Source organism: Bos indicus x Bos taurus, chromosome 18, assembly GCF_003369695.1.
Source record: "Bos indicus x Bos taurus breed Angus x Brahman F1 hybrid chromosome 18, Bos_hybrid_MaternalHap_v2.0, whole genome shotgun sequence".
In the NCBI taxonomy this organism is placed as follows: domain Eukaryota; kingdom Metazoa; phylum Chordata; class Mammalia; order Artiodactyla; family Bovidae; genus Bos; species Bos indicus x Bos taurus.
This window is the reverse complement of record NC_040093.1, coordinates 19994248-20008098: the sequence shown is the minus strand read 5'-3', so window position 1 is coordinate 20008098 and position 13851 is coordinate 19994248. Positions and strand designations below refer to the sequence as shown.

The 13851-nt window shown below is 51.0% G+C and overlaps 1 protein-coding gene across 9 annotated transcripts; it reads left to right on the top strand.

The window, feature by feature from the left end:
• Positions 1–94: 94 nt before the first annotated feature.
• On the top strand, positions 95–12024 carry FXYD5 (FXYD domain containing ion transport regulator 5). Of its 9 annotated transcripts, none has more exons than XM_027514391.1 (9): positions 197–282; positions 818–937; positions 1027–1087; positions 3061–3153; positions 3745–3843; positions 7273–7386; positions 8479–8508; positions 8588–8662; positions 11736–12024. In XM_027514391.1, the coding sequence occupies exons 3-9, from the start codon at positions 1027–1029 to the stop codon at positions 11783–11785; spliced, it is 522 nt and encodes a 173-aa protein (XP_027370192.1). In that variant the 5' UTR covers positions 197–282; positions 818–937; the 3' UTR covers positions 11786–12024. The 9 variants fall into 9 exon arrangements, 8 of the variants coding, with proteins under 8 accessions (XP_027370196.1, XP_027370191.1, XP_027370187.1 ...); XR_003506327.1 differs by lacking the exon at positions 818–937 and adding an exon at positions 11251–11432 and having other exon boundaries at positions 199–341; positions 11736–11827; XM_027514392.1 differs by having other exon boundaries at positions 202–341; positions 887–937.
• Positions 12025–13851: the final 1827 nt, after the last annotated feature.

Genomic DNA, 13851 nt, shown 5'->3' with positions numbered 1-13851 from the left:
CTAGACCTGCCCGCCCCGCAGTTCCCACCCCCAGCCTCCCCTAGGCGGGGTGGGTGGAGGCCTCCGCCCTACCTCTCACCCCAGGCCCCCGCATCGCCCTCAACGTCTCCCCCTCCTGCTCCCACCCCGGGCTCTGAAGCCAGGAAACCCGGGAGGAAATGACTGAGCCCGTCTCGGTCCCCGCCCGCCAGCGCGCTCCCCTGGCCACACCCTCCGCCTGGACGCAGCCGCCGCCGCTGCCCTCTCCCTACGAGGCTGCCGGCTCGGACCCCCGGCGCTGACGTGAGTGTCTCCTCTGACTCTCCTCCATCCGCTCCCCTCTGCCCAGGCGCCGGGCTCAGGTGGGTACAGACCATCCTCTCGGCGCCTCTCCGCCCCCCATTCATGCTCACTCTCCGTCCCGCTGTCTTCGGCACCGCCATGTGGGCACCGCTCGGCTTCTCCTGCCTCAGTCTCCCCAGTTCGCCTACCTCCCTCTCACTCGCCCAGATCTGCCCAGCATCCCGCTCTATTGTCCCTGCTGGGAGGCCCTCACACCAACTCACTTTTTCCTCTGAGATCAGAAGTACATTACTCACTCTTCCTCTTTCCCCCTCCTTGCTGGCTCCTCGCTCTGAGGACAGCCCCAGAGGGAGGGCCGAGGCCCTCCTATCTCCTTTTCTGTGCCCCAGCGCCTTCCCCTTGCCCAGCAGGGTCAGTCCCAGCCGGCCCATGAGTGCTTCTCCACTTCTTGGGGCAGGGGGACTGCCCTGGGCAGTGGCTGCCTCTTGGAGCCTGGTGTAGACTGATGCTTTTTGTTATCTTTGGGGACCTGAAGAGGGAATGAAGGATTGACTGCTGGAAACCTCCACTTCTGAGACCCTCCCCTTGGCCCCCTTCCCCACAGCCAACCATCAGCCCTAGCAGGGGTCTCTGAAGCCAGAGGGACCTGCTCAGGGTAAGGAAGGGAGCTGCAGGATCCCGGGGGTTGCCCTGTCCCTGCCTCACTGACATCTTGGCTGACCCCAGCTCTGACTTGCTCTATAGATGTCGCCCTCTGGTCGCCTGTGTCTCTTCATCACCGTTGGCCTGATTCTCCCCACCAGAGGTAAGGCCCAGCCCTTTCTTTCCACCCTGCTGCAGAGCCCCCAGCCCCACTTCAAGTGCCTGTGTTGCTGGGTGGCTGCCTGGTGAATCTGGGTTCTCTCTCCTGTGTTCTCAGTCTTCTACTGAGCTGGCACCAGGAAGCGGGTGCCCCAGTAAGGGGGCCAAGGTTACACCCTGTTAGATACCTCAGACCTGGGTGGCTGCTTCCAGTGAGTCTGGCCAGGGCCTGTCCTGCTGAGCATCCTCCATTTGACGTCCAAGAAGAACTCACAGAGTTTGATTTGGCGGGGAGATGGGTGTAGGTTTTCTACTTGGCAGCCAGGAACCCTCGACTCACAACACAGGAGCTTCCTGGTTCCTCTGGTGATACGTGATTAGGGAAAGGAGGTGAGCTGAGGCCAGTCCAGGAAATGGCAACCCACTCCAGTGTTCTTGCCTGGAGAATCCCAGGGAAGGGGACGCCTGGTGGGCTGCCGTCTCTGGGGTCGCACAGAGTCGGACACGACTGAAGCGACTTAGCAGCAGCAGTAGCAGCAGCACCCTTGCCTGTGAAGTGTCTTCTGAAAACAGTATCTACGGGGGATCCTTGCGGGTGCTTTCTGCATTGCAGGTGCTTGTTTCAGCTTCTGCTCTAATCTATGATGCTATTATGCCCATTTTACAGATGAGGAAACTGAGGCTCAGTGAAGGAAAGTGCCCTGGGCCAGAGGCTAGTGTGTGGAGGGGCTGGGCTCTAACCCCGGAACCCAGAGCAAACTCTGCACTGAAGTTGCCCCATTTCTCTGGGATAAAATGGTTTTCATGTGTTCATTCAGTCGTTCAACAAGCGTTCACTGAGCAGATCTTATTCTAGGCACTGGGGAAACAGCAAGGCATAAAACAGGAGCTTACGTTATAATTGGGAAGGCAGACACCAAATGCATTCAGTAACTTATATTGGGTTGGCCCATAACATCTTATGGAAAAAAACAAATGAACTTTTGGGCCAACCCAATATTATATGCTAGAAGGTGAAAAATGCTATGGAAAGAAAATAGAGGAGAGAAATGAGGCTTGCTTAAATAGAGTAATCAGGGAAGACCTCACCAGAAAGTGACATTCACCAGAAAGTGACATTTGGGCAGATACAAGGAGAGGAGGGGATGAGCCAAGCAGGTATGTGAGGAATAGGAGTTCTGTCTGGAGAGTGTGAGTGACAGCAGACAGGCTGGGCCTGGGTTGGGATGAACAAAGGGTGGGGTGGAAAGAGGAGAGGTCAGAGAGGTGACAGGAGATTGGGTTGGTGGGGGGACACTTATGGGCCACGTGAGGGCTTTGGCTCTCACCCAGAGCAAGGTGGAGCCAGAGGAAGCACTCAGCCAGCAGCCTGATCTGAATCAGGTTCACAGGCTCCCTCTGGCTGTGTGTGGGGAGCAGGGAGACCAGGGAGGAGGCTGTGCGATGGTCCCTGAGGGAGAGGATGGAGACGGGGCCAGGCTGGGGGCAGTGGCGATTGATAGATAGATACGATATCCGATATCTGATATCCAGCACAGACTGCATGTTAAGCAGTAGGCGAGATTCTTCCCACCTCCATCTCATTTCACCCTTTCTACAGTCTTGATAATTCAAGAATTATCTCCATTTTGCAGAGGGGGCAACCAGGGCTCAGAAGGACGGGTTTCACTTGCTCCAGGTCACACAGCAAGGAAGTTATTGGGAACAGAATTTGAGATCAGGCCCCTGGCTGACTCTAGCACCTGGGCGTACTTGCCTTAACTGCCTCTCTCATCCCACAAGGATGGACAGGGAGAGGCAGCTGGAGGTAGGGTGCTGCGGTGTTAGCATTCTAAAATATTTTCACCAAAGCTGATCGGTCAACTGCTGCTCCACCAGCAGACCACCAAGGTTTCAGAAGGGAGGGGAGGGTAGGAGTGTTGGTGAGAGAAGGGGGACCAAAGGCTCCCCCCTGACTTCTCATCCTTGATTTTCCAGGACAGACATCAAAGGAGGTCACAATTCCAACAGAACCAGCGACTGAAATCATTCCTGTCCCTACTCCAGCCCCAGATGACGAACAAGGAATGGGTCTGTCAACATCCTTTCACAGCAACAAAAATCTCAAGCTTGAACCAAATGAGAGTTTTTGGGTTTGTGTAACTGAAAAGTCCAGGGATAAACCTTCAGGCATGGCTCCGTCCAGGCTCAGTTCATCCCGCTGCTCACAGCACCACAATGAGAAACCTTGTCCCTTCCTCCTTGAGCACTTACAGCACAAATGAAGGGACAGTCATGGCTCTAAATACTTACCCTGCATTCACTCCCTCAGTCCTCACACAGGCCCTCTGAGAAAGAAATGAGGACTATCCTCATTTTACAGGAGGCTCAGAGTCACTCGCCCAAGGAGTCACCAAAAGTCAGTGACACACCAGGGATGAGGGTCCAGGAACCTGGCTGTGAAGTTTACTCATGACCATGTGGGGCACAGGAACACCGACTTGCCCTGCCACCAGCGGCACGTGAAAGGGTCCCCCTTTCTCACCCCCACAGCGACATTTATCTGTGGACATCTTTGATTTTAGCCAGCCTGGTTCAGGGAGAAGGACCCTTGTTGTTTTCTGCAGGTCCATGATTCACTCCTTTCTCACCCTCCCCGCCTTTCTCTTCTGCCCTGAGTAGAAGCAACACCAAACCAGATGGACACCCAGACCCAGCAACCGATGGAAACGGAGGTGCTGCTAACAACAGGTCAGGGGACGGACAAGAGCACAACGCAAGGTAGACCTGGGACTAAAACAGCAACGTACTTGAGTTGTGTTTAATTCTCCATCTAGGGCAGCATTTCCCTCAGTACGTTTCTCAGAGCATCCGTTTGGGGAATTAATACATTTTTCCAATTTTTTTTTTTTTTTGGTTTGCGGTTAAAGATATTTGGGAAACGCTTGAGTTAAACACGTTTCTATCTGCTGGGACTTCTCAGAGTCGTAATAAAGCTTATTTGCAGCAGGCATCCCAAGAGGGACCATCTATCTGGTTTGCAGCATTTCCAAATTTGATAGACTCAGAGACCCTCTTTTTTTTTTTTTAATGTAACTTGATTAAATTAATTAATTAATTTTATTTTGGTTGCACTGGGTCTTGGTTGCACTGAGTCTTCGTTGCAGTACTTGGGCTTCTCTTTTTGTTACGGGCTCTACCGTGGGCCCCATAATTGTGGCCCTTGGGCTTAGTTGCTCTGAGGTATGTGGGATCTTCCTGGACCAGGGGTCAAACCTGTGTCCCCTACATTAGAAGGCGGATTCTTAACCACTGAACAATCAGGGAAGTCCCTCCAAGACCCTGAATAGATTCAGGTCCCTTCATAGGGCTGGTGCGGGAAATGTGCCTGTGGGTTTATCCTTGGTGTGCTAAGTCGCTTCAGTCGTGTCCGACTCTGTGCGACCCCATAGACGGCAGCCCACCAGGCTCCCCCGTCCCTGGGATTCTCCAGGCAAGAACACTGGAGTGGGTTGCCATTTCCTTCTCCAATGCATGAAAGGGAAAAGTGAAAGTGAAGTCGCTCAGTCCTGTCCGACTCTTCGCGACCCCATGGACTGCAGCGCACCAGGCTCCTCCGTCCATGGGATTTTCCAGGCAAGAGTACTGGAGTGGGGTGCCATTGCCTTCTCCTATCCTTGGTGTAGATCTTCTTAATGTTAGACCAGGAGCTTTTCAGTTATAAAATTCAGAAAACCCAACTGAAAAAAAATATTATTAGCAATATATGCTTTGTTAAGTACAGAGGCACTAATGTCAGGCACAGCTGGGTCAAAGAGCTCAAGCACTGTCATCACGACTTTCTTCCTCTCTCAGCTCTTCTGTCTTCATTCTGAAGAGGGCTTTCCCCTCTTTAGTGGCAAAAGTGGTCCACTAGTTCTAAGTTGCAATTACAAACTCAGCAACTAGAGTGCCTCTCTAGCTACACGGCCTAGAGCTGACTCTCATTGGCCCAGGTGGGGTCACGTGCCCATGACTGACCAATGGGAGCCTGGGAAATGAACAGCTCCGATTGGTCAGGGCTGAGTCTTGTGCCCCATCATGGGGCTGGAAAACCCAGTCAACTCTGTGTGAACCAATTAGACCAAGAGTAAGGGAAGAGGTGACTCACCACAGGACAAGTGAGTCAATGTTACCGGAGGTAACATTTGGGAAAGGGAGATGAGCGGAAATAAAGGTAATAGGTGGTTTCTAATGCCTGTGTGATGGCCCATATTTGAGAAGCAGCCCCCACTGGAAGTCCTATAGCTTAGGCCACTCACAACCTGGAATGCATGCATGGTTGCTCAGGTTGGGCACTGCACAAGGGCACTAATGGGGAAAGTCCTCCCCCTGTAGATTTTTGTTGTTGTTGTTATCATTGTTATAACTTCCCAGTGATGACAGTAACGCATCTCTTGCTGACAGAGTCTGTCTATTAAAACAATTTTACAACAGATGGAAATACGATGTCTTGGGGGAAGGGAGTTTTTTTTTAATTTTGTACAACCATGGGGGTGGGGGTATAGCAGCTGTTTCCACATTTTCCAGTTGAGAAAACATCTTCATATTTCTGGATTCTCTTACTCTGAGTCCTTGCTGACCTGGGTTACTCTATGTGTTCTTCTATATCCCTGGTTATACATGATGAAAATTCAGCTGGGCCGAGGGGGTCAAGGAGCCAAGAGTAAAAGGCACTGCTGAATCTCAAGCTTGCCCAGCCCCCACAGAGCTTCTCTTTCTCCTGCGTCTTTGTTCTCTCGTGCTGGAGCTTGTCTTTCACCTGGAAAGGAAGTGGCTCCATCACCTGCAGGCTCAGAACTTCTGAGTTTCACCCAGCATCTGCTGAAAATTTTAACTTGGAATTTGAAAGGTCCTAGCGAAGGATGGGGCTTCCCAGGTGGCTCAGTGGTAAAGAACCCGCCTGCCAATGCAGGAGATATAAGAGATGCGAGTTTGATCCCTGGGTCGGAAGATTCCCTGGAGAAGGGCACGGCAACCCACTCCAGTATTCTTGCCTGGAGAATCCCCTGGACAGGGGAGCCTGGCAAGTTACAGTCCATAGGGTAGCACAGAGTTGGACACAACTGAAGCCTCTGAGCGCTACAGGAACGGATGAGACTGGGTCACATGCTCCCCCTTGTGGCTGGGTTACCATAGGAGACTGAGATGGTCCGGGGAAGCAGCAACATTTCCCGAGAGAAAGGTGGACGGACTGATCACAGAAGGGGGGAGTCGGAGCCAAGTAGACAATACAACAATGTGCTGAGGGTTTGCTCCATGCACTGTGCTAAGCTTTTACGTGATCAGTCATTTAGTACTGATCACTATCCTACATGGTAGGAGCTGTTGGTACCCCATTTTACACGGAAGAAAACTGAAGCCCAGAGAGGTTACTCGGCAGGCCTTAGGCCACACAGTGCAAAATGGCAGAACCAAAATTTGAGCCCAGGCTTCCTCACACTGGGGGAGGGGGCAATAAGCCCTACATACTGCTGAGGCTGTCCTTTTACATTTCCTGTGATCCTTCCATCTTTGCCCATGACTTTGCTGCTCCCTTTTCTTGGAAAAAGCTTTCCTGAACATCTTGTAACCTTTGGCTGTCGGTTCATGTTTAGGAAGTGAGGCGCTGAGGCTGGCCTGGGGAGCCAGTCATGAGGCAGTTTCTCTGCTTGCTGACTTCACATCTGGGCATCCGTCAGGGGTGACCACCTTACTGGGGATGCTTCTCAGTGCCAGAGGGGCAGGACTTTCCTGGGGGATAGTCATGTTTTTACAAAGAGGAACCCTCTGATGTTTTTGGTCTGGGAGCAGAGGTGATATTCAACATGTTTTCGAACCAGTATCTTCAAGTTCTGTGACTCGGTCAAGATCCTGGAGGCCCTTGTCTGGGTCTGACAGATGTTACCGTTTATTCCTGATCATGGGGCCATCCAGAAGGTCAGAGAGGGGCCAGGAGCTCCTCGGGGGTTAGCAAGCTAGCCTGGGCTGGTGGTCTTAATCAGGGTGAGCACCTGCCACTCCTGGCTGCCTCCGTGGGTTGGCAGGGGGGAACCTGTGCCAGCTCACTGAATGTAGGTGTGGGAGAGGGGCTACTCCCAAAGATCATCAATGGTGTCTCTCGTTCCTCTCCCTGGGTCACTCCTGCCCTCCACCATCCTCTGGCTGCTCTCTCTGCCGATCCCATTCAAGGCTCCACGCCCTCCAAGACGAAATCCCCTGCCAATCCCACTCAAGGCTCCACGCCCTCCAAGACACGATCCCCAAGCAGGCACGAGAGGAAGAACTCCATCCTCAAACAGCCTGGTCAGTAACTCCCTTCTCAGACTGGACACAGGCTATTTCTTGTTCACTGTGTGTTCTTAGTACCTCAATACTGCATAGCACAGAAGAATGCTCAGTAGCCAGGTGTTGGGTGAACACCTGACTTCAGGGCAGGTATTCTTGTGAGTGACTAAAGGGTGGGCACACAGTAAATGTCCGAATAGATGAATGAATGTGTGAGTGTTGCATAGAGATGACTCCAAAACCCAGTGGCTTAAAATGACAATCATTTATTTAGCACTCAGATCTGCAATTTGGAAGTCTAGTCTGGGCTTGGCTGGGTGCTTCTCTGGTCTCAGATGGATTTACTTGTGCATTGGAGATCAGTTTGGAGTCAGCAGAGAGCTCTGTGTATAGGGGCACCTTGATTCTTCCCCTCCTGGCCTCATCTTCCACTTCCTGTGCAGCCAGCCTCAGTGAACAGATGGAAACGATACAGCCATGGATCACATAGACAGCTCATTCACTCATTCATTCAAACAATATTCACTGAGCACTTATTGTGGGCCAGGCCCTCCTCTAGGTGCCAGGAGTACAGAAGTGAATGAGACAGATGAAAATTTCTCCCTTCATGGAGCAGATGTTCTCGTGAGAGAGAGACAGTAAATAAGGATCATAACTGTATATAACAAGTTAATAATAGCCATATATTAAGTTGCTGTCAAGAAAAATGAAGGGGGAAAAAAAAAAACGACGCAACAGAGTTAGGGTGAGAGAGTGGTCAGAGAGCATTTTCTGTAAAAGGCCAGGGAGACCTCAATGAGAAGAAGCTAAGGGGAACCATGTGGATGCCCGAGGAAAGGAGCCTCTGGCAGTAGAAACGGCCAGTGCAAAGGCCCTGGGGTGAGCAGGGTTTCGCACAGTTCACCCATGGGGAATGGGGGTGGGAGTAAAGCACAGTGAGTAAGGGGATAATCGAGAAGAGTTTAGAGGTGATGGGAACCTGATTGGGTCCTTGTGAGGACTTCAGGTTTTGCCCTAAGTGCACCAAGGCTGAGATACAGGTTTCTCCTCTCTGACTCTCTCACTCTCCAATTTGCTCCATAAGCCTTTGCTCCCTTCTTTCCCCTCCAGGTTCAAAGGAGGATGACCCCTTCTTCTATGGTAAGTTACTCTTGGGAGGCGGTGGGGGAAGGAGGCTGAAGGCCCCTCTCATCACACTCCTCCATTTCTCTCTCTGCAGACGAGGACACTCTCCGGAAACGGGGGCTGATGGTAGCAGCAGTGCTGTTCATCACAGGCATCGTCATCCTCACCAGTGAGAATGGGGGCTGGGTGGGAGAGGCATCAGGAGTGGGAGGGAGGAGACCTTGGCTTACACTCTGACCAGACAGGATTTGAAGGGCCCCTAACAAGGTCATTTTAAAGGAGACATATCCATATAAACTGGGCTTCACAGGTGGTTCAGTGGTAAAGAATCCACCTACCAATGCAGGAGCTGCAGGTTCAATCCCTTGATCGGAAAGAGCCCCTGGAGAAGGAAATGGCAACCCACTCCAGTATTCTTGCCTGGGAAATCCAATCCAGACAGAATAGCCTGGTGGGCTACAGTCTGTGGGATTGCAAAGAGTCAGACACGACTGAGTGACTGAGAATGCACATCCATGTAAACCATGGAATTCAGTGGTTTAAGATGATAACCATTTACTGACCTCTCGTTTCTGCACTTTGGAAACATAGTCTGGGCTCAGCTGGGTGGTTCTTCTGGTTGCTGCTGGATTTATTCATGCCTCTGAGGGCATTTGCGGGTCAGCAGGGATCTGTTTGAATGGGAACATCAGGTCTTCACCTGGTGGTCTTCTCTAGCAGACCAGCCTGGGCTTGTTCACATGGCAGGGGAATGCAATGGTGCAACTCCCCAGGAGTAGCAACACCTGGGAGCTGTGATGCGCAGCCTGAGGCAGTGAGGGGAAGGAGCAGCTGCACCAGGGCCTGGTGAGAGATGGAGCTGGAGGACGGGGCCCCAAACAGGAGCTGTGGCTCCAGAGAGAGGTTTCCAGCCACTGGTTGCTGGTAAGCTCCCCAGGAAGGAGCAGGGCAGGGGTTGAGAGGATCAGACACCTCAGCCTCATTCTCCTTTTGCCCTCGTCTGTCCCACCAGGCTGTGCTCAGCCTCCCAGGGCCTAGTGTCAGGCAGGAAAGGGGGACAAAGGGAGGATTTCAAGCAGAGAAACTAGTTTTTTTAATAATGCTACAGATTAAATAAAATACAAGGGCCACCAGTTTGCAAGCTCTCAGTTAAACTGTATAACCCACGCCAAGTTTTATGACCTCTCTTGTCCAGCTTCCTCATCAGGAAAAGGGGCACAGCCATATCTTTTTGCCTTAAGGTGGGAGGCAGAACCTGGATAGAATTAAAAAGAGATCACTGATACGTGCCTGATTGGTGTTGAATAAGGGAGTCAAGCACTGTTGACTCAGTTTTTCAACTCATATTTATAGATCCTGACTTTGTGCCAGGCACTGTGCTCTCCCCTGTGGGAAAAGTGAGGCTCAGAGAGTTGCAAAGTTTGCCCAAGGTCACAGAGCACATAAAAATCAGGGAAGGGCTGGACCTATGTCTGTGTGAGGGCAGAGCCTGAATGTTACCTCTAGGACTCTAAATTGTTCCAGTGACATTTGTGAGCACCTACTCTGTGCCCGGGCTTCCCAGGTGGCACTAGTTGTAAAGAATTCACCTGCCAATGCAGGAGACACAAGAGACGCAGATTCAATCCCTGGGTCTGGAAGATCCCCCTGAGTAGGAAATGGCAACCCACTCCAGTATTTTTGCCTGGAAAAATCCCATGGACAGAGGAGCTTGGCAGGTTACAGCTCATGGGGTGGCAAAGAGTCAGACACGACTGAGCACACACACACACACACACTCCCTGTGCCCTCCTGTGCTGTGATGCTGGGGACCCTGGTCCCCACCATTAGGGAACTCACAGCTGGTAGGAGATCACAATAAATAGGTCAATGCTTTCATGAGCAGTGTGAATACAGAAAAAGAGACTTGCCAAGAGGAAAATAAAGATGAGATTGAGAAGGATGAGAAGAGGCACTTCCTCTTAAGAGGTCAAAGCAGAATGGATTCTGATGATGAGAAAGATGATTTTAAAAAGCAGGCAGAGGGAGAAGCAAGTGGAAAGCCCTGGAGGCAGGAATGAGCTGAGCTTGTTAAAATAACCAAGGGAAGAGGCGGAGTGGCTGGGAAGGTGTGAGAGAAGAGGAGTAGGAGATGAGTCCAGAGGGAGGGAAGGGTAGGTAAGGGTGGCAGCTGGGAGATAGAAAAGGGCTGTTTTCTGAAGTTCCCTTTGTTTTCTTTCTTTAAAAAAAATTATTTAGTTGGCTGCTTTGATGGCTCAGATGGTAAAGAATCTGTCTGCAATGCAGATCCCTGGGTCAGGAAGATCCCCTGGAGAAGGGAATGGCAACCCACTCCAGTATTCTTGCCGGGAGAATCCCATGAACAGAGGAGCCTGGTGGGCTACAGTCCATGGGGTCATAAAGAGTCGGACACGGCTGAGCGACTAACACACGCTTTCACACATTTTGTGTCTTAGTTGGCTACAACATGCAGGTTCTTAGTTGAGGCACGTAGGATCTAGTTCCCTGACCAGGGATTGAACCTGGGCCCCCTGCTCTGGGAGCAGAGTCTTAACTGCTGCACCTCCATGGAAGTCCCCCTCCTTTGTTTTCTAAGATCCCCCTCATTTGCTTTGGCCCAACCCCCTGGCCTTCCGGCTCTCCTTTAATCCCTCCTGTCTACTCCTCCCTCACTCAGGGCCTTAGAACTGACTGTTCCCTATGTCTGGAACACCCTTCCTCCAGATGTCCACGTGGCTTCCCTCTCATCCCTTTCAGGTCTCTGCTCAAATATCACCTTCCCTGTGAGGCACGTCTAGTCATCGCCATGAGGATTCCCCCAACTCCTGGGCCTCCCTGCCTCCTTCCTTGTTTTATTTTTCGTTATAGCGCTCATCACTGACTCATCACCGTCCGTACACTTGACTTAGGTCTTTTCTCATTGTCCATCTCCCCCACTGGTAAGTCAGTGCTCCCAAAGCAGGGATTGCCTCCGTTCGTGCTCCTGGCCGTGTTGCCGTGTGCCCATTGCCTAGGTCACTGCCTGGCCCAGAGTAGGTGCACAGTAAATATTTGCTGAACATGTGAATGACCCCTGGGGACCCTTGAGCCGGCTCTTCCCCATCAGCTTCTTGTCACTTGCTCAGAGTTGCCTTGGAGCCTTCTGAGGGACAGGGCGGATGGGCCTCATCCTCCAGCATCCAGATCACACGTAATAATCAGCATTGTTCTGACTCACGACTGAACTGTTTCTTTCACCCCAGGTGGCAAGTGCAGACAGTTGCCCCGATTGTGCTGGAATCGTGACAGATGAGTCCGTAGGAAGCAGGGGCTGATGATCTAATGGGCACCCCGAGACTGAGCCCCCACTGGCTCGCTGTGACCTTGCAGGACCTACAACAAAGCCCAGCCTGAGAGAGAAGAGGTGGATGGAGCCAGATCCAGGACTGATGGCCTGAGCCCCCTGCTCTCCCAGTCCTGCCTGCCTGAGGACTGCCTGCCCCCATTTATCCATTTTGTTCAGACAGGAAGTAAAGCCCTGTGTTCTCTGTCCCTTGGTCTCTGATCATTCTTGACCAGGGAGTGGAACAAAGTGGCGGGGGCTGGGGCAGGGCCCCCAGGAGAAAGATGGGAAGGTCACAGACTCCGGAACCTAGGTGAGGGATACAGTAAACCAAGCCAGCAGGGGTGAGGTGGGAGGGATGAGGGGTGGGCCTCGGGAAGATTTGACCAATAGAGAGTCAGCGCTGGATTCTGCCCAGGGCAGATGGAGACCCTCTGCAGGTGTGTGTGCAGAGCCAAAGCCAGCTTGGCCCCTGATGTTGGGAGGTGGTGCTGGTAACTGGGCAATTACAAATGGAGGCCCCAGGCCCACGGCAACTGGCTTTTTCCCCACTCTGGGTACCTCCAGCACATGAGTGTGGACACCCCACCCTGCACATCCAAGCTCCAGCCATACTCCTGGTTCCCTCTTGGTTTAGGGTGTGTCCACAAGAAAGCCACTAGAGTGGGCTCAGAGTAGTTTGGGTGGGGAATTCCAGGGTCCTGGGGTCCCATAGCATGGTCGAGAAGGGGTATAGGCCCCAGTGGGCACTTCCTGAAGACCCTTGGGTTCTGTTGCCTGTGGGGAGGAACTCAACCAGGTTAGTCAAAAATAGACCCTTGGAATCACAGGGCTGGGGGTGGAGACCTCTGCCCAGGGTCAAGGGTCATCGTGCCAAAGCAAAGAGACAGGGTCCGGTTCAAAGTGGTTGCATAACAATGTTTCACAAACTTCTGGTCACAGCCTGTTCACAGGTTACAAAATCAGTTTAGTGGGCTGTGAGTAGCATTAAAAAAAAAAAAAGAAGGAAAATGAGTAATAAAATAGAAACGGAAGTATCAGAAAAGAAAATAATATGATTTGGGGCTTCCCTGGTGGTTCAGTGGCAAAGAATCTGCCTACCAATGTAGGAGACAAGAGTTTGATCCCTGATCCAGGAAGATCCCACATGCTGTGGAGCGACCAAGTGCTGCAACTATTGAGCCCCACTGGGCAGCTACTGAAGCCTGTGTACCCTAGAGCCTGTGCTTTGCAACAAGAGAAGCCACTGCAATGAGGAGCCTTTGTACTGCAACAAATAGTAGCCGCCGCTTGCCACGGCTAGAGAAAACCCCCCGCACAGCAACAAAGACCCAGCACAGCCAAAAATAAATAAATTAAATTAAAAAAAAGAAAACAATATGACTATGTATATATATTCTCTTCTCAATTTTTGCCACATTTTCGTCACACCTGTATTATTATTCATTTATTTATAGAGAAACTCTCATTTTAACTTAAAAAATATTTTTAAAAGCACACTAATATTTGGAAAATCTGTATTGTTTCATATAAATAACAGGTAGCCCTAAAGATACATTCAATTAAAACGCATATATTGCATATGCTATATTTTGTATATATGTCTATATGTGACATATGTGTATACATATGTGTAACGTATGCATATTATATGTGTGATATGTACATTATATGTACATGATATATGGTAGTAGTACTGTCGGTCACTTAGTTGTGTCCAACTCTTTGCAGCTCCAAGGACTGCAGCACGCCAGGCTTCCCTGTCCTTGACTATCTCCCGGAGTTTGCTTAAACTTATGTCCATTGAGTCGATGATGCCATCCGACTATCTCATCTTCTGTCACCCACTTCTTTTCCTCCCCTCAATCTTTCCCAGTATCAGGATCTTTTCCAATGAGTCAGTTCTTCGAATCATGTGGCCAAAGTATTGGAGTGGAGACCTAGTACTGCTTGATATGAATAGAAAATAGCCATAAAGATAAATCCAATGAAGACAAACAAGAAAAAAGATATATTGTGTTTGAGCTGGATACTGA